At 45.9% G+C, this 22,865-nt stretch overlaps 1 protein-coding gene across 2 annotated transcripts in view; it reads right to left on the bottom strand.

Annotated features, from left to right (window-relative positions):
* tulp4a (TUB like protein 4a) overlaps window positions 1-22,865 on the bottom strand; it is a 392,269-nt gene that overhangs the window by 311,879 nt on the left and 57,525 nt on the right. For both annotated transcript variants that reach the window (XM_087991477.1, XM_087991476.1), the window contains exon 4: window positions 11,695-11,875. In XM_087991477.1, the coding sequence (XP_087847603.1) occupies window positions 11,695-11,875 (181 nt within the window). The remainder of the gene's footprint in view (window positions 1-11,694; window positions 11,876-22,865) is intronic.

Below are 22,865 nucleotides of genomic sequence, written 5' to 3' on the forward strand. Positions count from 1 at the left end.
TAGGGGTAGGTTCTTCACTCAGCGAGTCGTAAGTTCATGGAATGCCCTGCCAGTAGCAGTGGTGGACTCTCCCTCTTTATGGGCATTTAAGCGGGCATTGGATAGGTATATGGAGGATAGTGGGTTAGTATAGGTTAGGTGGGCTTGGATCGGCGCAACATCGAGGGCCAAAGGGCCTGTACTGCGCTGTATTCTTCTATGTTCCATGTTTATGTTCTATGACAAAAATTGGAGGTGAAGTGGACAGTGAAAAAGGTTACCTCAGATTACAATGGGATCTTGATCAGATGGGCCATGGGCTAAGGAGTAGCAGACGGAGTTTAATTCAGATAAATGCGAGGTGCTGCATTTTGGGAAAGCAAATTTTAGCAGGACTTATACACTTAATGGTATAGTCCTGGGGTGTGTTGCTGAACAAGAGACCTTGGAGTGCAGATTCATAGTTCCTTGAAAGTAGAGTCACAAGTAGATTGGATAGTGAGGAAGGAGTTGAGAATGCTTTCCTTTATTGGTTACAGCATTGAGTATAGGAGTTGGGAGGTCATGTTGCGGCTATACAGGACATTGGTTAGGCCACTTTTGGAATATTGCATGCAATTCTGGTCTCCCCCCTATCAGAAGGATGTTGTGAAACTTGAAAGGGTTCAGAAAAGATTTACAAGGATGTTGCCAGGGTTGGAGGATTTGAGCTATAGGGAGAGGCTGAATAGACTGGGGCTGTGTTCCCTAGAGCGAAGATTGAGAGGTGACCTCAGAGGTTTATAAAATCATGAGGGGCATGGATAGAATAAATAGATAAGATCTTTTCCCTGGGATGGGGGAATCCAGAACTAGAGGGTATAGGTTTAGGGTGAGAGGGGAAAGATATAAAAGGGACCTAAGAGGTAACTTTTTCCACACAGAGGGTGGTGCCTGCATGGAATGAGCTGCCAGAGGAAGTGGTGGCGGCTAGTACAATTGCAACATATAAAAGGCATCTGGATGGGTATATAAATCAGAAGCATTTAGAGGGATATGGGTCAAGTGCTGTCAAATGGGACTAGATTAGTTTGGGATATCTGGTCAGCATGGACGAGTTGGACCAAAGGGTCTGTTTCTGTGCCGTACATCTCTATGACTCTGTGACATATTCCCTTCTCCTCCCTTGTCAGCCTTCTGCAGGGATCATTCCATCCAGATTCAATCTTCCTCTACTCCCAACAACTCTCCAACGCATTGAACTGCGGAAGGTATAACATCTGCCTTTTTACTTCCTCCCTCTTCACCATCTTCATCCCCGTTCACGACTCACAATGCGGTCTGCTCTACAGTGTAGAGACAAAACACAGACTGGGCAACCACTTTGCGAAACACTCACATTGTCTGCATAAATGATCCTGAATCTGTCACTTCAACATATTTGGTGGTCCCTGGCCAACAGCCCCGTCTCAAGCTTACTGTAATGCTCCAGCGAAGCTCAGTGCAAGCTGGAAGACCAACATCTCATTTTCTGCCAGGGAATGTGTAACCTTCAGGACTTAATATCAAGTCTGATGATTTTAGGGCCTGAGCATCTCCTCCAAGTCCTTACCACAACCTCCAGACAACAGGCCTCGTCATTTCATGGGCTGTGACCAAAACCATCCCATTGTCAGCTGCTAGTGGTCCCATTAGCAGCTGCTGATTCCCCCAAGGCTGACTTTTACCCATTCCTTTGACTGTCCAACTGTCGTTTTCTCTTTATTTCTGGGCTTAACCTCCACCTATCATTTACTCCTTCCCACATCCCCCACCCCATCTTCAGCATAATTACCAACCTTTTCCTAGTCACAATCTATTCCAAGGAGTCAATGGACCAGAAATATTTTAACTCTGCTTTCTTTTCACAGATGCTGTCAGAACTGTTGAGTTTTCCCATCAATTTTTGTTTTTAATTCAGGAGCTAATTATTCATCTAATAGTCTTGCTTTACCTCTCCATCAAGTTTCCATTGTAAGGTGAAGATGTAAATTTCTTTTAACCATTTCAATAAGATGGTTTTGAAGTTTTTCCTTTGTGTACAGCTGTCCAAAGGCAGACAGCTCACAGCCTCATACAGGCATACAGCATGGAAACACCCCCTTCAATCCAACCAGTCCATATCGAACATAATCCCAAACAAAACTGGTCCCATCTTGCCTGCTCCAGGCCCACATTCCTCCAAACTTTCCCTATTCACGTATCTATCCAAATGTCTTATATGTTGTAACTGTACCCGCATCTACCACTTTTTCATTCCACATGCGAACCACCCTGTGCAATAAAACCTTGCCTCATGTCTTTTTTAAATCTCTCTCCTCACACCTTAAAAATGTGCTCCTCGTCTTGAAATGCCCCTTTCTGGGGGGAAGACAACTACCATCAACTCTATCTATACCTCTCATTAATTTATAAATTTCTATGAGTTCACCTCTCAACCTTCAACCTCCAGTGAAAAGCTCCAGCCTATTCAGTCTTCCTTTACAACTCAAACCTTCCATACCCAGCAACATCCTGGTAAATCTCTTCTGAACCTTTCCTGCTTGATAACATCCTTCCTAATACTGGGCAACCAGAACCGTACACAGTATTCCTCACCAATATTCTGTACAGCCTCAACATAATGTCTCAACTCCTACACTCAAACGACTGAACAATGAAGGGGAGCATGACAAATACCTTTTTAACTAACCTGCCTATATGTGGTGCAACCTTCAAAGAATTATGTACCTGCACCCCAGGTTCCTCTGTTCTACAACACCACTCAAGGCCCTACCTTGTGTAAGACCTATCCTTGTTTATTACACCAAAATGTAATACCTCACATTTATCCAGATTGAACACCATCTGCCATTTTCAGCCCATTGACCCATTTGATCAAGATTCCTTTGTAATCTGAGAAAACTTTCTTTACTATCTGCAATATCACCTGTTTTGGTGTCGTCTGTAAACTTACTAACCATGCCTTTTATCTAAATTAATTGGATGAGAATATAAATGACAAAAAAAAGCCCATAAGATGACAAGAGGACCTAGAACTGATACCCATGGAATATCTCTGGTCACAGGCCTTGATTTCAAAAAACAAATCTCCACCGTTAGTCTGTGTCCTGCTGTTAAGTCAATTATGCATCCAATTTGCAAGCTCACCCTGAATCCCAACTTTACTAATTATTGTAGTGCTCCCCGTACCCATGGGGGATACGTTACAAGACCTACCACGGAAGCCCAAAATGACAGATAGGAGTAAACCCATTCAATTAAATGGGAAGCTTCCCAGCAGCCCTCTGTTCCCTGTTTCTGAAACGTTCCCTATAATATGTTTGGGCCGTAGTAAATTGCAGGTAACTGAAACCATGGAAAACGATTCTGTGGATACGGGGGTCGACCTGTAGTCTACTATATGGAACCCCTTTAAAGGCTTTACTAAAATCTAAATAAACAACGTTCACCGCTCTGCAATCAATCTTTTTGATAACTTGCTCAAAAAACGCAATCAAATTTGTGAAGCGTTATTTTCCTCGCACAAAATCATGCTGACTGTCCTTAGTCAATTTTTGCCTCTCTCAATATCTATAAATCCTATCTCTTATAATCACCTCGAACAATTTACCTGCAACCGAAGTCAGACTAACAGGTGTACAGTTATGTTTAGTCCGCTTTAATTGGACTGTGTATACAATGCAGGGGGTTCAGAAGCTCCTGGAAATACAATAATGTAATCAGAATCATCTGTGAACCCAACTAGCTTTTCCATTTTCAAAAGCTCCCAGACTTATAATGTCAAGGTCTTCCCACATGGGGGTTGCTTCAAAATTTGACAAACTGTGAATGTACTGAACACTGGCCAATTATTGGTGAACTTCTGATAAAGGGTACATCATTGATAAAGTAACTAAAAATGGTTCAGTCCAGGACACCACACTGAGAAATGCCCAAAGTGACTAACCTTTAGCAATCACAAAAACTTTGCTAATGTTGAATAGCAAACAAAGCAGTTGAGACCTTTCTCTGCCAATTCCCATTCACTTCGATTTTTCTCAGGCTGTTGATGCCACATTCAGTCAAATCCTGCCTTGCTGTCAATTCTGGCTCTATGCTAGTTTGTCCATTTTTGGACTAAGGTTATCATGAGGTTTATCAACATTAGCACAATTCCTTGTCTTCTTTTCTAGGCATCCTCATTGGTTCTACTCATTCCTCCTCACACCAGCAGCATAAAAAACAGCATTTTTCAGTCTCTTTCAGTTCTGAACAGGAGTCACAACAGATTTCAAACATGAACTGTTTCTCTCTCCACAGATGCTGCCAGACCTGATGAGCTTCTCCATCATCATTTTTATTAACCACAAGTATCTCACTCTGTAACTGGTTTGATTCCAACCAGCAGAGATTTACAACTCCTCAATTCCTACTGACTAATTTTGTTAGAGTCAAGATTAGAGTGGTATTGGAAAAGCAGGAAAATAGACGTTTCGGACAAAAACACTTCATCAGGATTCTTGATGAAGGGCTTTTGCCCAAAAACGTCTACTTCCTGCTCCTCGGACGTGGGTGACCTGCTATGCTTTTCCAGCACCACTCTAATCATGACGCTAATCTCTTGTGTCTGCAGTACCCATGTCAGTCTAATTTTGTTAGGGCTCCTCAATGTTAAACTTGGTAACATTGAGATGGTGGTCACTCTCATCTCCCCTCTGGACTTCAGCTCTTGTATCTACATTTGAACAGAGGCTATAGCAAGGTCAGGAGCTGAGTAGCCTGGAAAAACCCAAACTGAGGATCAGTGAGGAGATTATTGTCAAGCAATTGCTGCTTGAATGCATTGTTGGTGATCTCTGCATCGCTTTCACTGGATAATGAAAAACAGACTGACGGGCAGGCAATTGGCCAGACTGAATTTGTCCTTTCTTTTCTGCATAGGAAGAAACCTGGGCAATTTTTCACACTGTCAGGGAGGTGCAAGTATTGTAGCAAGTTCTGATGCACATGCCTTCAGTACTATTGTCAGAATGTTTCAATGGCTATACCCTCTGCAGTCCTTCAGACATTTCTTGATACTCCATGGAATGAATTGAAATGGCTGAACCTCGGCACCTATGATGCTGGTAATAACCAGAGAAGACGGAGAGGAATCATTAACTCAACACTTCCTACTATAAATCGATGCAAGTCCTTCTGCATTATTGGGAATATTTCTGGAGCCTCCTCCTTCAATGACTGTCCACCAACATGATAACTGACGTGGCAGGACTGGAGAGTTTAGATCTAACCTGTTGGCTGTAGAATCTCTTTGTTCTATCATTTGCTGCTTATACTGTTTGCCATGCATGCAATACAGTGTTGGAGCTTCACCAGGTTGACACCTTGTTTTTAGGTTTGTTGAACTAAGAATGATTTCCTGGCTTAATGGCAACCGGACAGTGGGGATGTGCTAGGTCATGAGGTTTGTGACGATAAAGAGGTGCATTTTGTCCTTTTTTTTGAAGAGCAGCTTTAAGACAGAGTAACTAAGCAATCTATGCAAAGCCAATAAACAGCTTGAGATGCCTTGGAGATTTTATTTGAAAATTGGAACAATGGAAGCAGCATGAATGGGTGGAGTCAGGCTCCCACAGAACCAGGATTTTAGTTTAGCTCTCAGCTGTTACAGTCTTGCATTTCGTTGTGGAAATTGTCTCTCTCCCCCAGAATTTTCTCTCTCTGCTGCTAGAATCTCACATGAGACAACTTATTTTTCTGAATTTGCCGTTGCTAAGGGTGTGTTTATGAGAAGTTATTATATTAGAACAGTTGTTGTTTAATCATTAAATAATTTATTATTCTGTTAAATTTTCCAATAAAGTTAAAGTTAGAGAGTCATAGAGATGTACAGCATGGAAACAGACTTTCGTCCAGCCTGTCCATGCCGACCAGTTATCCCAACCCAATCTAGTCCCACCTGCCAGCACCTGGCTCATATCCCTCCAAACCCTTCCTATTCATATACCCGTCAAAATGCCTCTTAAATGTTGTAATTGTACCAGCCTCCACCACATTCTCTGGCAGCTCATTCCACACACGTACCACCCTCTGAGTGAAAAGATTGCCCCTTAGGTCTCTTTTATATCTTTCCCCTCTCACCCTAAGCCTATGCCCTCTAGTTCTGGACTCCCCGACCCCAGGGAAAAGACGTTGTCTATTTATCCTATCCATGCCCCTCATAATTTTGTAAACCTCTATAAGGTCACCCCTCAGCCTCCGACGCTCCAGGGAAAACAGCCCAGCCTGTTCAGCCTCTCCCTGCAGCTCAGATCCTCCAATCCTGGCAACATCCTTGCAAATCTTTTCTGAACCCTTTCAAGTTTCACAACATCTTTCCCATAGGAAGGAGACCAGAATTGCACACAATATTCCAACAGTGGCCTAACCAATGTCTTGTACAGCCACAACATGACCTCCCAACTCTTGTACTCAATATTCTGACCAATAAAGGAAAGCATACCAAATGCCGTCTTCACAATCCTATCTACCTGCGACTCCACTTTCAAGGAGCAACACTCCCTAGGACCTTACCATTAAGAGCTGCTAAGATTTGCTTTCCAAAAATGCAGCACCTCGCATTTATCTGAATTAAACTCCATCTGCCACTTCTCAGCCCATTGGCCCATCTGGTCCAGATCCTGTTGTAATCTGAGGTAATCCTCTTCGCTGTCCACTACACATCCAATTTTGGTGTCATCTGCAAACTTACTAACTGTGCCTCTTATGCTCGCATCCAAATCATTTATGTAAATGACAAAAAGTAGAGGACCCAGCACCAATCCTTGTGGCACTCCACTGGTCACAGGCCTCCAGTCTGAAAAACAACCCTCACCACCACCCTCTGTATTCTACCTTTGACCCAAATGGCTAGTTCTCCCTGTATTCCATGAGCTCTAACCTTGCAAATCAGTCTCCCATAGGAAACCTTGTCAAATGCCTTACTGAACACCATATAGATCACATCTACTGCTCTGCCCTCATCAATCTTCTTTGTTACTTCTTCAAAAAACTCAATCAAGTTTGAGAGACATGGGTAATCCAAGATGAAGGATGGGAAAAATTTCTGGCTGTAAGAGCTGCTCCTTTTTTTCAGGTATTTTAGGTGTTGGAGGTGATTTCCTCGAATTCCAGGAGCAGCAGTGTGAGTGTGTGAGAGTGAGAGAGAGTGAGAGAGAGAAAACCTGCACAGTTATTGCCTTTGCTGTTTGAATTCGTGTATCGCTGGGCATCGGAGTGCATCTGGGAAAATTTACTAACAGTGAAATTCACAACTAATCTTGGAGGAATTGTTGGGTGAAGTTCACAGCCAAGAATCAGATAAGTTAATTTGTTGTTTTAAGTCTGTCCAAGAGAAAGGCTGTATTAGTGAGTACAGTGGGTTCTTTCTTGATTATATGTTTTTGGAGATAAGTCTCTTGATTAAACTTAAAATATAAGCTATAACTAATAATTTAACATGGGGCAGTGTTTGTAGAGGAATAAGAGAGTGTTATTTTCTGGTTCTGTAGATTGTGAAGGAGCAAAAATGGCCTTTGCAGTGATATGTACTTCTTGTCAGACGTGGGAGTTTAAAGAGAGTTTAAGGGTTACTGCGGATTATATCTGCCATAAATGCTGTTGGATGCGAATCTTATCAGATCGAGTGGATCGGTTGGAGAGACAGATAGAAGCGATGAGGAATTTGCAACAGCAACAGTATGTGATGGATGGCAGTTATAGGAAGGGGGGGAAAGTCTCAGATACAGTCACATAGATGGGTTAACTCCAGGAAGGGTAAGAGAGGTAGGCAGCTAGTACAGGAGTCTTTTGTGGATATACCCATTTCAAACAGGTATGCTGGTTTGGAAAATGTAGACGGTGATGGATTCTCAGGGGAACGTAGCACGAACAGCCAAGTTTCTGGTACTGAGACTGGCTCTAATGCAACGAGGGGTACGTTAGCTTCCAAGAGATCAACTGTGTTAGGGGATTCTGTACTCAGAGGTACAGACAGACATTTCTGTGGCCAGCAGAGAAAAAGCAGAATGGTGTGTTGTTTCCCTGGTGCCAAGATCAAGGAAGTCTCAGAGGGTGCAGAATGTTCTACAGGGGAGAGGAGCCAGCAGGAGTAATTGTCCACATTGGAACCAACGACATAGGAAGGGAAAAGGTTGAGATTCTGAAGGGAGATTACAGAGAGTTAAGCAGAAATTTAAAAAGGAGGTCCTCAAGGGTAGTATTATCTAGATTACTCCCAGTGCTACGAGCTAGTGAGGGCAGGAATAGGAGGATATGCAAGGCTGAGGAGCTGATGTATGGGAGAAGGATTCACATTTTTGGATCACTGGAATCTCTTTTAGGGTAGAAGTGACCTCTACAAGAAGGACAGATTGCACCTAAATGGAAGGGGACTAATATACGAGCAGGGAAATTTGATCGAACTGCTTGGGAGGATTTAAACTACTAAGGTGAGGGGTGGGACCCAGGGAGATAGTGAGGAAAGAGATCGATCTGAGATGGGTACAGCTGAGAATAGAAGTGAGTCAAACAGTCAAGGCAGGCAGGGACAAGGTAGGACTAATAAATTAAACTGCACTTATTTCAATGCAAGGGGTCTAACAGGGAAGGCAGATGAACTCAGGGCATGGTTAGGAACATGGGACTGGGATATCATAGCAATTACAGAAAAATGGCTCAGGGATGGGTAGGACTGGCAGCTTAATGTTCCAGGATACAAATGCTACAGGAAGGATAGAAAGGGAGGCAAGAGAGGAAGGGGAGTGGCATTTTTGATAAGAGATAACATTACTGCTGTGCTGAGGGAGGATATTCCCTGAAATACATCCAGGGATGTTATTTGGGTGGAACTGAGAAATAAGAAAGGGATGATCACCTTATTGGGATTGTATTGTAGACCCCCCCAATAGTCAGAGGGAAATTGAGAAACAGACTTGTAAGAATAATAGGGTAGTTATGGTAGGGGATTTTAACTTTCCAAACATCGACTGGGACTGCCAAAGTGTTAAAGGTTTAGATGGAGAGAAATTTCTTAAGTGTGTACAAGACAATTTTCTGATTCAGTATGTGGATGTACCTACTAGAGAAGGTTCAAAATAGGTTGACCTATTCTTGGGAAATAAGGCAGGGCAGGTGACTGAGGTGTCAGTGGGGGAGCATTTTGGGGCCAGCAACCATAATTCTATTTGTTTTAAAATAGTGATGGAAAAGGATAGACTAGACCTAAAAGTTGAAGTTCTAAATTAGAGAAAGGCCAATTTTGACAGTATTAGGCAAGAACTTTCGAAAGCTGATTGGAGGCAGATGTTTGCAGGTAAAGGGACAGCTGGAAAATGGGAAACCTTCAGAAATGACATAACAAGAATCCAGAGAAAGTATATTCCTGTCAGGGTGAAAGGGAAGGCTGGTAGATATAGGGAATGCTGGATGACTAAAGAAATTGAGGGTTTGGTTAAGAAAAAGAAGGAAACATATGTCAGGTATAGACAGGATAGATCGAGTGAATCCTTAGAAGAGTATAAAGAAAGTAGGAGTATACTTAAGAGGGAAATCAGGAGGGCAAAACGGGGACATGAGATAGCTTTAGCAAATAGAATTAAGGAGAATCCAAAGGGTTTTTACAAATATATTAAGGACAAAAGGGTAACTAGGGAGGGAATAGGGCCCTTCAAAGATCAGCAAGGCGGCCTTTGTGTGGAGCCACAGAAAATGGGGGAGATACTAAATATTTTGCATCAGTATTTACTGTGGAAAAGGATATGGAAGATATAGATGGTGACATCTTGCAAAATGTCCAGATTACAGAGGAGGAAGTGCTGGATGTCTTGAAACAGTTAAAGGTGGATAAATCCCCAGGACCTGATCAGGTGTACCCGAGACTCATTGGGAAGCTAGAGAAGTGATTGCTGGGCATCTTGCTGAGATATTTGTATCATCGATAGTCACAGGTGAGGTGCCGGAAGACTGGAGGTTGGCAAACGGGGTGCCGATGTTTAAGAAGGGCGGTAAAGACAAGTCAGGGCACTATAGACCGGTGAGCCTGACCTCAGTGGTGGGCAAATTGTTGGAGGGAATCCTGAGGGACAGGATGTACATGTATTTGGAAAGGCAAGCACTGATTAGGGATAGTCAACATGGCTTTGTGCAAACATTGTACCAAATCTTTACTTTGTTTGTATTTTAACTGTTGGGTAAGAATAATTTGTGATTTGCTTAAAGTTGGATAGTGCAATCAATCAAATTACATCTGGAACACAGCATCTTAACCTAACTTTTATCTTCCTGAAAGGTTATCCCCAATGATAGTTTTGAAGGATGGCTTGGTCTGGTCCACAGAAATTGCAGATTTTGTTTGAGTAATTTTGCTGCATCTCATGCCATGCAGCACCTGATAGATGTCTCGTCCAGTTGAGTTGCACAGTCCATTTGAAATATAGCCAATTCCACATGGTGGTAGCACCAGACAACAGGATAGAAAGCATCGTCACTGTGAAGATAGGGCCTGGGCTCCTCAGGAATGTGTGGTGGTCACTCTTACTGATACATGGAGCGATGCAACTGCAATGCACAGACTGGCAATGAAGAAGTCATAGAGTCATCAAGTATGTTTTTCCCTCACCACCTGCTGTAAGCCTAATCTAGTAGGCAAACCCCTTACAACTCCACCAGTTCATTCAGTAGCAAGCTGCTCTTGATGGTGGACTTCAGTGCTCCAAGTCATTGCATATTTTGTGCCCTTTCTATCTTCAGTGTTTCATCGAAGTACTACGCAACACAAACTCATTAACTAAAGGGAGCCATGCGCGCTAATCACCAGGAGGTTACTTTACCCAGGTTTGAACTGATGCTTGAAACGTCATTGGTCCAGGGTAAATACTTAAGTGTCTCAGGCCAATTTCCTCCCAAATGCATGCTGCTCTGCTAGTACTTGGAAGGGGGGCAGGACTTAGCCAGGGATGCAGATGGTGCTGTCTGCAATGGTGCTGTCTGCAATGGTGCCTCTTCAGCAGTGCCAAAAGGACTCAAGCCAAAGCTTTTTGTCTTGCGTTCATCCTAAGTAGGATGTCAGAACAAATTTTGAAAAAAATGGGACACTTCTTTATGAAGCATGAGACGATGGTGCTGATTACTAATTAATTATTGACATTAAAGACCTTCTAGCAATGCCCTTGCTTTTTGAAAGAACTGTTCAGGAGAAGTCTGATTCATTAGCTCAGGGAATTAGGAGGATGACAAAAGTACGTGGTTTCTTTGGCTGTTTTTGACTTCATCGTAGAGTCAGAGTAATGCAGCATGGAAACAGGCCTTTTAGCCCAAACTGGTCCATACTGACCATGGTGCTCACTCAGTTAGTTCCAATTGCCCACATTTGGCCCATATCCCTGTAAACCCATCTCATCAATGTATCTGTCCAAATGTTTTTAAATATCACGAGGATTCCCAGGGCCATCCCCTCCTGACTGCAAATTGCAGTTTTACGACCCAGGGGAGTATGTCCTGCTGTTGGGGTAGGGCACATCCGAGGCTATAATGGACAAGGCGAGGACAACTACTGTGAAAACCCTTAGTCAAATTAATTCCACCCTTACAATTTTAATACAATATTTAGTAAACAGCAATTTAATTTCTAGAAGTTTGCAATCACAATTGCTATATATTAAGTTTTTGCACAAATACCTTGTGGTGGTGAGTAATCATCAGAGTCTGTGTCACTTTCACTACTGTCCTCCACAAGAAAACTGGGGTAATTCCAAGATATTCCCAGGATACCATCAGATTCATGAAGCAATACATGAGCCAGCATACGTCCATGGCAGTCCATCACTATTACTTGTCCATCAGCTGTACCAAACAGCACCTATAAGAAGATACAAAAATAATGAACAGACAGCAAGATACCAAACAACCAAAGGTTTCTTTATCATAGAAAATTATTGCCGAACTATTTAAAGTATAATACTGAAGCAATAATGGAAATAAACATATCTTTCACAGAGTCTTCATGTTCGAGTCTCCGAGTCATTAATTTTTGCTGATTCGGTTAACAACAATTTTGTGTACACAACCAACCGACTGCTGCATGTCAATTATCTTTTTGGCCTGTACAAGGCTTTCATTTTGATGTTATATCTGTCCAGGAACAAATGTAGCTGCTCTCTGCAGTGTGATTCATAGAGCTATAAACATGTACAATGTAGCAGGCCCATCCAGTGCATTGTCAAAGATCTATTTATCCATTTTACAGATTTTGGCACATAGCACAATCATACTTGGCAATGCCAAGTAATATCTGAATACTGCTTAAATATTACAATAATTTCTGACTCAACCACACTTTTAGACAATGAGTTTCAGAATACAAACAACCTCTAAGTGAAAAATGCCTCAATTCTCCTCTGAGCCTTCTAGTGTTTAACTTAAATATATGCTCCTTGGTTCTTGACCCCTCTACTAATTGAAGAAATACCTTCCTATCCAGTCTAATAATGTCCCTCAATCTTGTACATCTCTGAAAGGTCTGGTCTCAATATACCCAATCTTTCCTTATAGCTCAGACCCTCCAGCTCAGGAAGTAGCCTGGTAAACCTCCTCTCCAACTCCTCTATTGCAATCATATCCTTCAAGCATTTCAGATATTTACTAATCAACCTACTCAGCAATGTGATCACACACCCTCTGCAGCAAGCAGAACTTGAGCCTGGGATTCTGGCTCAGAGGCAGGGACATGACCACATGCACCACAGCATTTTATACATTTCCAGTACAACATACTTGCTCTTGCATTCTACACAGTAGGTATCCCATATGCCTGGTTTCCTGTGCTATTACCTTCAAGGATCTGCAGATAAGTATATAGAGTCATAGAGTAATAAAGATGTACAGCACGGAAACAGACCCTTCGGTCCAACTTGTCCATGCCAGCCAGATATCCCAACCCAATCTAGTCCCAGCTGCCAGCACTGGCCCAGCAATCTTCAGTATTTTCCAGGATTCTACCATTTGTACTGTGATCTCTTTCGGGCATAAGCCCTTCATCCTGATGAAGGAATTATGCTGAAATGTGGATTCTCATGCTCCTCTGATTCTGCCTGACCAGCTTTGCTTTGCCAATACCACACTCTTAAAATCTGATCTCCAGCATCTGCAGTTCTCACTTTCTCCATACTGTAATCCCTTGCCTTGTTAACCTGCCCCAGGTAAATTACAGTACATGAAGGAATGAATATCATTTGCCACAGCTTTGACCACCTGATGCCTCTCTTGAATATCTTATTGCAGTTTTATAGATCTTCACCATTTCCCACATTACCAATTTGAGAAATTTGTAAATTTCTTGACCACACTCCCTATACTTAAGTCCAAATTATAAATGTACAACACAAATAGGAAATATCATAGCACCAAGCCCTGCAGAACCCCACTGGAAACAGACTGCCAGTCACAAAAACACCCTATGCTTCCTGCCTTTCAGTCAATTTTGGATCCAATGTATCACTTTGTCTTGGGTTCTATGTATTATTACTTTCTTCAGCTGTCGGAGTCAAAAGTTTTGCTGAAGTCCATACAGAGTCATAGTCATACAGTCATAAAAACAGGTCCTTTGGTCCACCATGTCTATGCTGACCAATGAATACCAAAATACAATATTACATTTACCTGCACTTGGCGCATAAGCTATGTAGTAGCATTTTAACTGCCTGTCCAGATGGATGTTAACAAGTTAGATAGTATCTGCCTCCATCATCATGTTCCATATTGCTACCACTCTCGAGGTGAAAAACAAATTCTCATAGTCCCTCTAAACCATTTACTCTTCACATTAAACGTATGGTCCCTGGTCTGAAACACATCTGCCATGGAGAAACATTGAGGAGATAGTGAGGTCTGCAGATGCTGGAGATCAAAGTTGAAACTTTATTGCTGGAACAGCACAGCAGGTCAGGCAGCATCCAGGGAACAGGAGATTCGACGTTTCGGGCACAGGCCCTTCTTCAGGAATGAGCAGAGAGTGTTCAGCAGGAGAAGATAAAAGGTAGGGAGGAGGGACTTGGAGGAGGGGCGTTGGAAATGTGATAGGTGGAAAGAGGTCAAGGTGAGGGTGATAGGTCGGAGTAGGATGGAGGCGGAGAGGTCAAGAAGACGACTGCAGGTCAGGAAGGCGGTGCCGGGCTGGAGGGATCCGGCTGAGACAAGGTGGGGGGAGGGGGGATGAAGAAACTGGTGAAGTCCAAGTTCATCCCCTGCGGTTGGAGGGTTCCCAGTCGGAAGATAAGACGCTCCTCCTCCGACCGTCGGGTTGTTGTGGTTTGGCGGTGGATGGGTCCAATGACCTGCATATCCTCGGTGGAGTGGGAGGGGGAGTTGAAATGCTGTGCTACAGGTTGGTTGGGTTGGTTCGTCCGGGTGGCCCAGAGGTGCTCTCTGAATCGCTCCGCAAGTAGGCGGCCTGTCTCCCCAATATAGAGGAGGCCACACCGGCTGCAGCGGATGCAGTAGATGATGTGGGTGGAAGTGCAGGTGAATCTGTGGCGGATATGGAAGTTTCCTTTGGGGCCTTGGAGAGAAGTGAGGGGGGAGGTGTGGGCGCAAGTGTTGCACCTCCTGCGGTTGCAAGGGAAGGTGCCGGGAGTGGAGGTTGGGTTGGTGGGGGGTGTGGATCTGACAAGGGAGTCGCGGAGGGAGTGGTCTCTACGGAAAGCTGATAGGGGAGGGGAGGGAAATATATCCTTGGTGCTGGGGTCTGTTTGGAGGTGGCGGAAGTGACGGCGGATGATGCGCTGTACATGGAGATTGGTGGGGTGGTAGGTGAGGACCAGTGGGGTTCTGTCCTGGTGGCGGTTGGAGGGGCGGGGCTCAAGGGCGGAGGAGCGGGAAGTGGAGGAGATGCGGTGGAGGGCACCGTCGACCACGTCGGGGGGGGAAATTGCGGTCCTTGAAGAAGGAGGCCATCTGTGTTGTACGTATTTTGAACTGGTCCTCCTGGGAGCAGATGCGGCGGAGACGAAGGAATTGGGAGAATGGGATGGCGGTTTTACAGGGGACAGGATGGGAGGAGGTGTAGTCCAGGTAGCTGTGGGAGTCGGTTGGTTTCTAGTAGATGTCCGTGTTGATTCGGTCGCCTGAGATAGAAACAGAAAGGTCTAGGAAGGGGAGGGAGGAGTCCGAGACTGTCCAGGTGAATTTGAGGTTGGGGTGGAAGGTGTTAGTGTAGTGGATGAACTGTTCAACCTCCTCGTGGGAGCACGAGGTAGCGCCGATACAGTCATCAATGTAGCGAAGGAAAAGATGGGGGGGTGGGGCCAGTGTAGTTGCGGAAGATGGATTGTTCCACATACCCTACGAAGAGGCAGGCATAGCTGGGGCCCATGCGGGTGCCCATGGCTACTCCTTTTGTTTGGAGAAAGTGGGAGGATTGGAAAGAAAAGTTGTTCAGGGTGAGGACCAGTTCGGTCAGTCGAAGGAGGGTGTCGGTGGAAGGGTACTGGGTGGTACGGCGGGAAAGGAAGAAGCGGAGTGCTTTGAGTCCTTTGTGATGGGGGATGGAGGTGTACAGGACTGGATGTCCATGGTGAAGATGAGGCGCTGGGGACTGGGGAAGCGGAAATCCTGGAGGAGGTGGAGGGCGTGGGTGGTGTCACGAACGTAGGTGGGGAGTTCTTGGACTAATGGGGACAGGACCGTGTCGAGGTATGCCGAGATGAGTTCGGTTGGGCAGGAGCAGGCTGAGACGATGGGTCGTCCGGGGCAGTCAGGTTTGTGGATTTTGGGCAGGAGGTAGAAACGGGCGGTGCGGGGTTGTGGGACTATGAGGTTGGAGGCGGTGGATGGGAGGTCCCCTGAGGAGATGAGGTTATGGATGGTCTGGGAGATGATGGTTTGGTGGTGGGGGGTGGGGTCATGGTCAAGGGGACGGTAGGAGGAGGTATCTGCGAGCTGGCGTTTGGCCTCAGCGGTGTAAAGGTCAGTGCGCCAAACTACTACTGCGCCTCCCTTGTCAGCTGGTTTGATGGTGAGGTTGGGGTTGGAACGGAGGGAGTGGAGGGCTGCGCGTTCTGAGGGTGAGAGGTTGGAGTGGGTGGGAGGGGTGGGGGAGTTCAGGTAGCGGTTAATATCGCGGCGGCAGTTTGCTATGAAGAGGTCGAGGGCAGGTAGGAGGCCAGCACGGGGTGTCCAGGTGGACGGGGTGTGTTGGAGGTGGGAGAAGGGGTCGTCAGAGGGTGGGCGAGAGTCTTGATTGAAGAAGAAGGCACGGAGGCGAAGGCGGCGGAAGAATTGTTCGATGTCACTCCGTGTATTGAATTCATTGACCCGAGAACGTGTGGGAAAGAAGGTGAGACCTCTGCTGAGGACTGATCTTTCATCCTCAGAGAGGGGCAAGTCTGGAGGGATGGTGAACACACGGCAGGGCGGGGAGCTAGGACCTGGTGTGGGGCTGGAGCTGGATGTGGGGGCGGGGTTAGGCCTGGGGGCGGGGACAGAGGTCGGCGTGGAGCCGCGTTGGACATGGTGATGGACACCGGCAGGGGGGCGGGGTTAGGCGCGGTGACGGAACTCGGCCGGGGGGCGGAGTTAGGCGTGGTGGCGGAACGCGGCGTGGGGGCGGAGTTAGGCGCGGTGACGGATCGTAGCGGGGGCGGGGTTAGGCGTGGTGACGGAACGCGGTGGGGGGGCGGGGTTAGGCGTGGTGAGGGATCGTAGCGGGGGGGCGGAGTTAGGCGTGGTGACGGAACGCGGCAGGGGGGCGGGGTTAGGCGTGGTGACGGATCGTAGCGGGGGGCGGGGTTAGGCGTGGTGACGGAACTCGGCGGGGTTAAGCGTGGTGACGGAACGCGGCGGGGGGGCGGGGTTAGGCGTGGTGACGGAACGCGGCGGGGGGGCGGAGACACATGCGGCGATGTGGTCCAAATGTAGGTTGCTGACGTCACTGGGGGCGGAAGTAGCTGCGGCGACCACGGAGACAGAGTTCTTCCCCATAGCCGCGGAGGTCGCCAATCTGTTGGCGATTGTCTTCATGACGATCGCAGAGCAGGTTGTCTGTGCGGCGATCCTGGAGGCGGTTGTTTGGGCCGCGATCATGAAGGTTGCGAGGTCGGTGGGGGCGGAAGTGACGTCATCGGCGGCGGCGTCTGCGGCTATTGCCGCGGGCGCTGTAGCGGCCGCGTGTGTAATGGTGCCGGACTGGTTTCGGAGGCCGATGGAGAAACATTCTCATGATCTACTCTGTCCATGCTTCTCAATTTCAGAAACCAACAACAAACTGCCATTTCTAGATGTCACATTAGAGTGAACAGCTAATGGGGAACTTCAAACCAGCGTCTACAGGAAAACAACACATACCAACCAAATTGAACTACAGAAGAAATCACCTCAACATCCACAAATGAAGCTGCGTCAGAACATTATTCGAACGAGTCACCACACACTGGCAGCACAGAGGAACTATGCAGAGCAGAGGAAATCCCCTACACCACTTTTTACCACCCCGAAGAAAAGGAACAGGAGATGGCATCATCAACTCAAGGAAACTTAAACACGTAAATAAAAATATGGGCCACATCTGGATGAAGTGTGCTTCATCTGGAAGCTCACTGATGATGTTACCTAGTATGGTGATGAACCATCTGAAAAAGAACCTTCCTGTTCAGCAAGCAAACCTACATCCAGAACCTTATCTATGACTCATGATTTTATAGATCTCGATAAGGGGAGCACTCAGTCTCCTACGTTCCAGAGGAGAAAGTTGCAGCCTATCCAACCTCTCCTTATAACTCGAGCCTTTCAGCCCAGGTAGCATCCTAATAAATGATTTCTGTACTCTTTCTAGTTTAATAATATCTTTTCTATAGTTGATCGAGCAAATTGCATGCAGTACTCCAAATATGGCCTCACCAATACTTTGTACAGCTGCAATAAGATATCCCAACTCCTATACTCAATGCCCTGACCATTGAAAGGAAGCATGCCGAAAGCATCTTTGCACCCTGTCTACTTGTGACTCCACTTTCAAGGAGCTATGAACTTTTACCCAGAGATCTCTTTGTTCTATAACACTCGCCAAAGCTCCACCATTGACTGTGTAAGCCCTACCCTGGTTTGACCCACTAAAATTCAACACCTTGCATTTATCTAAATTAAACTCCAACTGCCATTCCTCAGCCTCCTGGCCCAGTTGATCAAGACCTTATGTCATTCCCACATAGCCTTCTTCACTGTCCACGATACCACCACTCGAAGTCATCTGCAAACTTATTAACTATACCTCCTAAATTCTCATCTAAATCATTTACATAAATGACAAATATCAGTGGACCCAGCATTAATCCCTGTGGTACATCATTGGGCACAGGCCTCCAATCTAAATAACAGCTCTCTACCACCACCCTCTGTCTTCTATCATCAAGCCAAATTTGTATCCAAATGGCTAGCTCTCCCTGAATCCTGTGAGATTCAACCTTACTCAACAATCTGCCATGCTGCACTTCATCAAAGGCCTTAGTAAAATCCACGTTGATTACATCTCCCACACTGCCCTCATCTACTTCTTTGGTCACCCCTTCAAAACTCTCATTCAAATCTGAGTCTCAATTTCCCACACAAAGTCATGTTGTTTATCCCTACTCAGTCCTTGCCTCTCCAAATGTCTGTAGATCCTGATCCTCAATCCACTCTAACAACTTGCCCACTTTCACATTAGGCTTACCAGTCTGCAGGTCCTAAGCATTTTCCTACAACCTTTCTTAAATTATGATTTGGAGATGCCGGTGTTGGACTGGGGTGTACAAAGTTAAAAATCACGCAACACCAGGTTATAGTCCAACAGGTTTAATTGGAAGCACACTAGCTTTCAGAGCAATGCTCCTTCATCAGGTGATAGTGGAGGGCTCGATCGTAACACAGAATTTATAGCAAAAATTTACAGTGTGATGTAACTGAAATTATACATTGAAAAATTGATTGTCTGTTAAGCCTTTCATCTGTTAGAATACAGTGATAGTTTCACTTTTTTCATGTGTAAATCACAAAACCTTTTTTTAAAGTTGCATTCTCGGGTTAATTGTTAACAATGGTGATAGCTAGATCTTCCCCTGCCACCACAGGAACTGCAAAACCTGCGCCCACACCCCCTCCCTCACCTCCATCCAAGGCTCTAAAGGAGCCTTCCACATCCAAAGTTTTACCTGCACATCCACTAATATCATTTATTGTATCTGTTGTTCCCGATGCGGTCTCCTCTACATTGGGGAGACTGGACACCTCCTAGTAGAGCGCTTTAGGGAACATCTCTGAGACACCCGCACCAATCACCCACACCGCCCCGTGGCCCAACATTTCAACTCCCCCTCCCACTCTGCCGAGGACATGGAGGTCCTGGACCTCGTTCACTGCCGCTCCCTCACCACCAGACGCCTGGAGGAAGAACGCCTCATCTTCCACCTCGGAACACTTCAACCCCAGGGCTACAATGTGGACTTCAACAGTTTCCTCATTTCCCTTTCCCCCACCTCACCCTAGTTCCAAACTTCCAGCTCAGCAGTGTCCCCATGACTTGCCCTACCTGCCTATCTTCTTTTCCACCTATCCACTCCACCCTACTCCCACCCCCGACCTATCACCTTCATTCCCTCCCCCACTCACCTATGTACTCTATGCTACTTTCTCCCCACCCCCACCCTCCTCTAGCTTATCTCTCCACGCTTCAGGCTCTCTGCCTTTATTCCTGATGAAGGGCTTTTGCCTGAAACGTCGATTTTACTGCTCGGATGCTGCCTGAACTGCTGTGCTCTTCCAGCACCACTAATCCAGAATCTGGTTTCCAGCATCTGCAGTCATTGTTTTTACCTAATATGTTGAAGGTGTTGGCCCCCTGTGTTCTCTGTCTATGCCATGATGTTTAGATTGATTCTAATCTAAAAAGTGAGATAACAGAGTTTTACATAAATTCATGCAGTTTTTGAGCAAAGTACAATGTAACTCTGCAAGTACAAATTCACCCCACAAAATTTATGTGTGCATGTGGGTATTTGTCTGTGTGTGTGTGTCTGGGGTGGGGGTTGTGAGTGTGAGAAAGTGTGAGAAAGTGTGAGAAAGTGTGTGTGTGTGTGTGTGTGTGTGTGTGTGTGTGTGGGAGTGTGTGTGGGAGTGTGTGTGTGTGGGAGTGTGTGTGGGAGTGTGTGTGGGAGTGTGTGTGTGTGTGTGTGTATATAGTGAGTGCAGAGTGTCTTAAGTCTGTGAGGGGGTGCATGTGAGAGTGTGGGAGTGTGTGTGTCTATAAGGGGGTGTCTGTGTGCACCTGCGTCCGTGTGTATGTGAGAGAGTGTGTGTGTGTGTAGGAATATCTGTGTGTGTGTGTAGTGCAATAGTGATCACCTGTAATGTGACATGAAAGGCTTAACAGACAATCAATTTTTTAATGTATAATTTCAGTTACATCACACTGTAAATTTTTGCTATAAATTCTGTGTTACGATCGAGCCCTCCACTATCACCTGATGAAGGAGCGTCGCTCCGCAAGCTAGTGTGCTTCCAATTAAACCTGTTGGACTATAACCTGGTGTTGTGTGATTTTTAACTCTGTACACCCCAGTCCAACACCAGCATCTCCAAATCATGACTACTATCGACACCACTAACCGCCAGCTTAAAGTGGAGAGGATCTCCAAGAAGATTGCACATATCGACACAGACATGAAGATTCTACAGGAATGCAGGCAAGCAGGAAAGATCCCGAAAGGATTACGGATCACGAACCCACTTAGGTCGACCTATAACACAGACTATGCAGAGAGACTTTGCCACCGCACCTCTCGTAAACTCCTCAATCATCTCATGCACCAACTCTACAGCAGGCGCCACAACCTTGAAATTCAGATGGAGTCCACACTCTCAGCCTGCACACAGGATACATCAGTACAATTATGTGACATTGCCAAACAGACAAGGCGACAAAACTACACCACGTACATGCACACCAAGAACAAAAGACTGGAGAAACTTGGCATTCTCACCAGTAATAGCCCTGGAACCACAGTAGACAACATTATCACTGCGAGGAAGTCTACTGTCAACTTATCGGACCACATCCTTCGACCGGAAGAGATTGAAGTCCTGAGTAGAGGTCTCAACTTCTGCCCCACCACTAAAATGGACCCGTTGGTTCTGGCAGCAGACACAGAGGAGTTCATCAGATGAATGAGACTCCGAGAATTCTTTCAAGGTGCCGGCAGTGATCCCACTGATGAACTGGAACAGTCATCACAGGGATCTGTAGAAGAGCGACCAAAGGTGGTGTCAACATGGACCCCACTGGAGGGCCGCTGCCCTGGGCTTGATATGTATGCTCAAATTGTCGGGAAATATATAAATGCCAGATTCATCAGCCGTACCCACAAGGTAGAGCAAAACATCACCCGTTCACAACGCAATACCATCCAGGCTCTCAAAACCAATCACAACATTGTCATCAAACCAGCAGATAAAGGAGGAGCCATTGTCATTCAGAATAGAACAGATTACTGCAAGGAAGTGTACCAACAACTGAACAACCAGGAACACTACAGGCAACTACCAGCTGATCCGACCAAAGAACACACCCGAGAATGAAACACACTGACCAGAACTTTGGATCCAGTCCTTCAGAGTTCCCTACGCGCCCTCATCCCACGTACTTCTCGTGTAGGCGATTTCTGCTGCCTTCCAAAGGTACACAAAGCCAAAAGTAGTGTCGGGCAATGGGACCCTATGTGAGAATCTCTCCGGCTATGTGGAAGGCATCTTGAAACCTATTGTACAGGCGATCTCCAGCTTCTGTCGCGACACTACGGATTTCTTACAGAAACTCAGCACCCATGGACCAGTTGAACCGGGAACATTCCTCGTCACAATGGACGTTCCCACACTCTACACCAGCATCCCCCACAATGATGGCATCACGGCAACAGCCTCAGTACTCAACACCAACAACTGCCAGTCTCCAAACACCATCCTACAACTCATCCGCTTTATCCTCGATCACGTCTTCACCTTTGACAACCGGTTCTTCATCCAGACACACGGAACAGCCATGGGGACCAAATTTTCACCCCAATATGCCAACATTTTTATGCACAGGTTCGAACAAGACTTCTTCTCTATGCACGATCCCCAACCAACATTGTACACCAGGTACACTGACAACATTTTCGTCCTCTGGACCCATGGCAAGGAGTCACTGATAAAACTACACAGTGACATCAGCAAGTTTCATCCCACCATCAAACTCACCATGGACTACTCTCGACTATCTGTCTCATTCTTGGACACATATGTTTCCATCAAGGATGGACACCTCAGCACCACACTCTACCGCAAACCCACAGGCAACCTCACAATGCTACACTTCTCCAGCTTCCACCCAAAACATATTAAAACAGTCATTCCCTATGGACAAGCCCTACGCATACACCGGATCTGCTCAGATGAGGAGGAACGTGACGTACTCAAGGATGCCCTCACAAGAACGGGGTACGATGCTCAACTCATTGACCGCCAGTTCCGTGCTGCAACTGACAGGGTACCCTTCGTTGTTCAGTACTTCCCAGGAGCTGAAAAATTACGCCATGTTCTTCGTGACCTGCAACACATTATCAATGAGAATGAGCACCTCACCAAGACCTTCCCCACAACTCCACTACTTGCCTTTAAACAACCGCCAAACCTCAAACAGATCATTGTTCGCAGCAAACTGCCCAGCTCTCAGGACAACTCCATACAACCCTGTCACGGTGGACGCTGCAAGACGTGTCAGATTGTGGACATAGATACCACTATTACCTCCCACCTTGTACATGGCAGGTACTCATGTGACTCAG

Source organism: Chiloscyllium plagiosum, unplaced genomic scaffold (genome assembly GCF_037043375.1).
Source record: "Chiloscyllium plagiosum isolate Xiang-an unplaced genomic scaffold, Cpla_swu_hap1 HiC_scaffold_10, whole genome shotgun sequence".
Lineage (NCBI taxonomy): Eukaryota > Metazoa > Chordata > Chondrichthyes > Orectolobiformes > Hemiscylliidae > Chiloscyllium > Chiloscyllium plagiosum.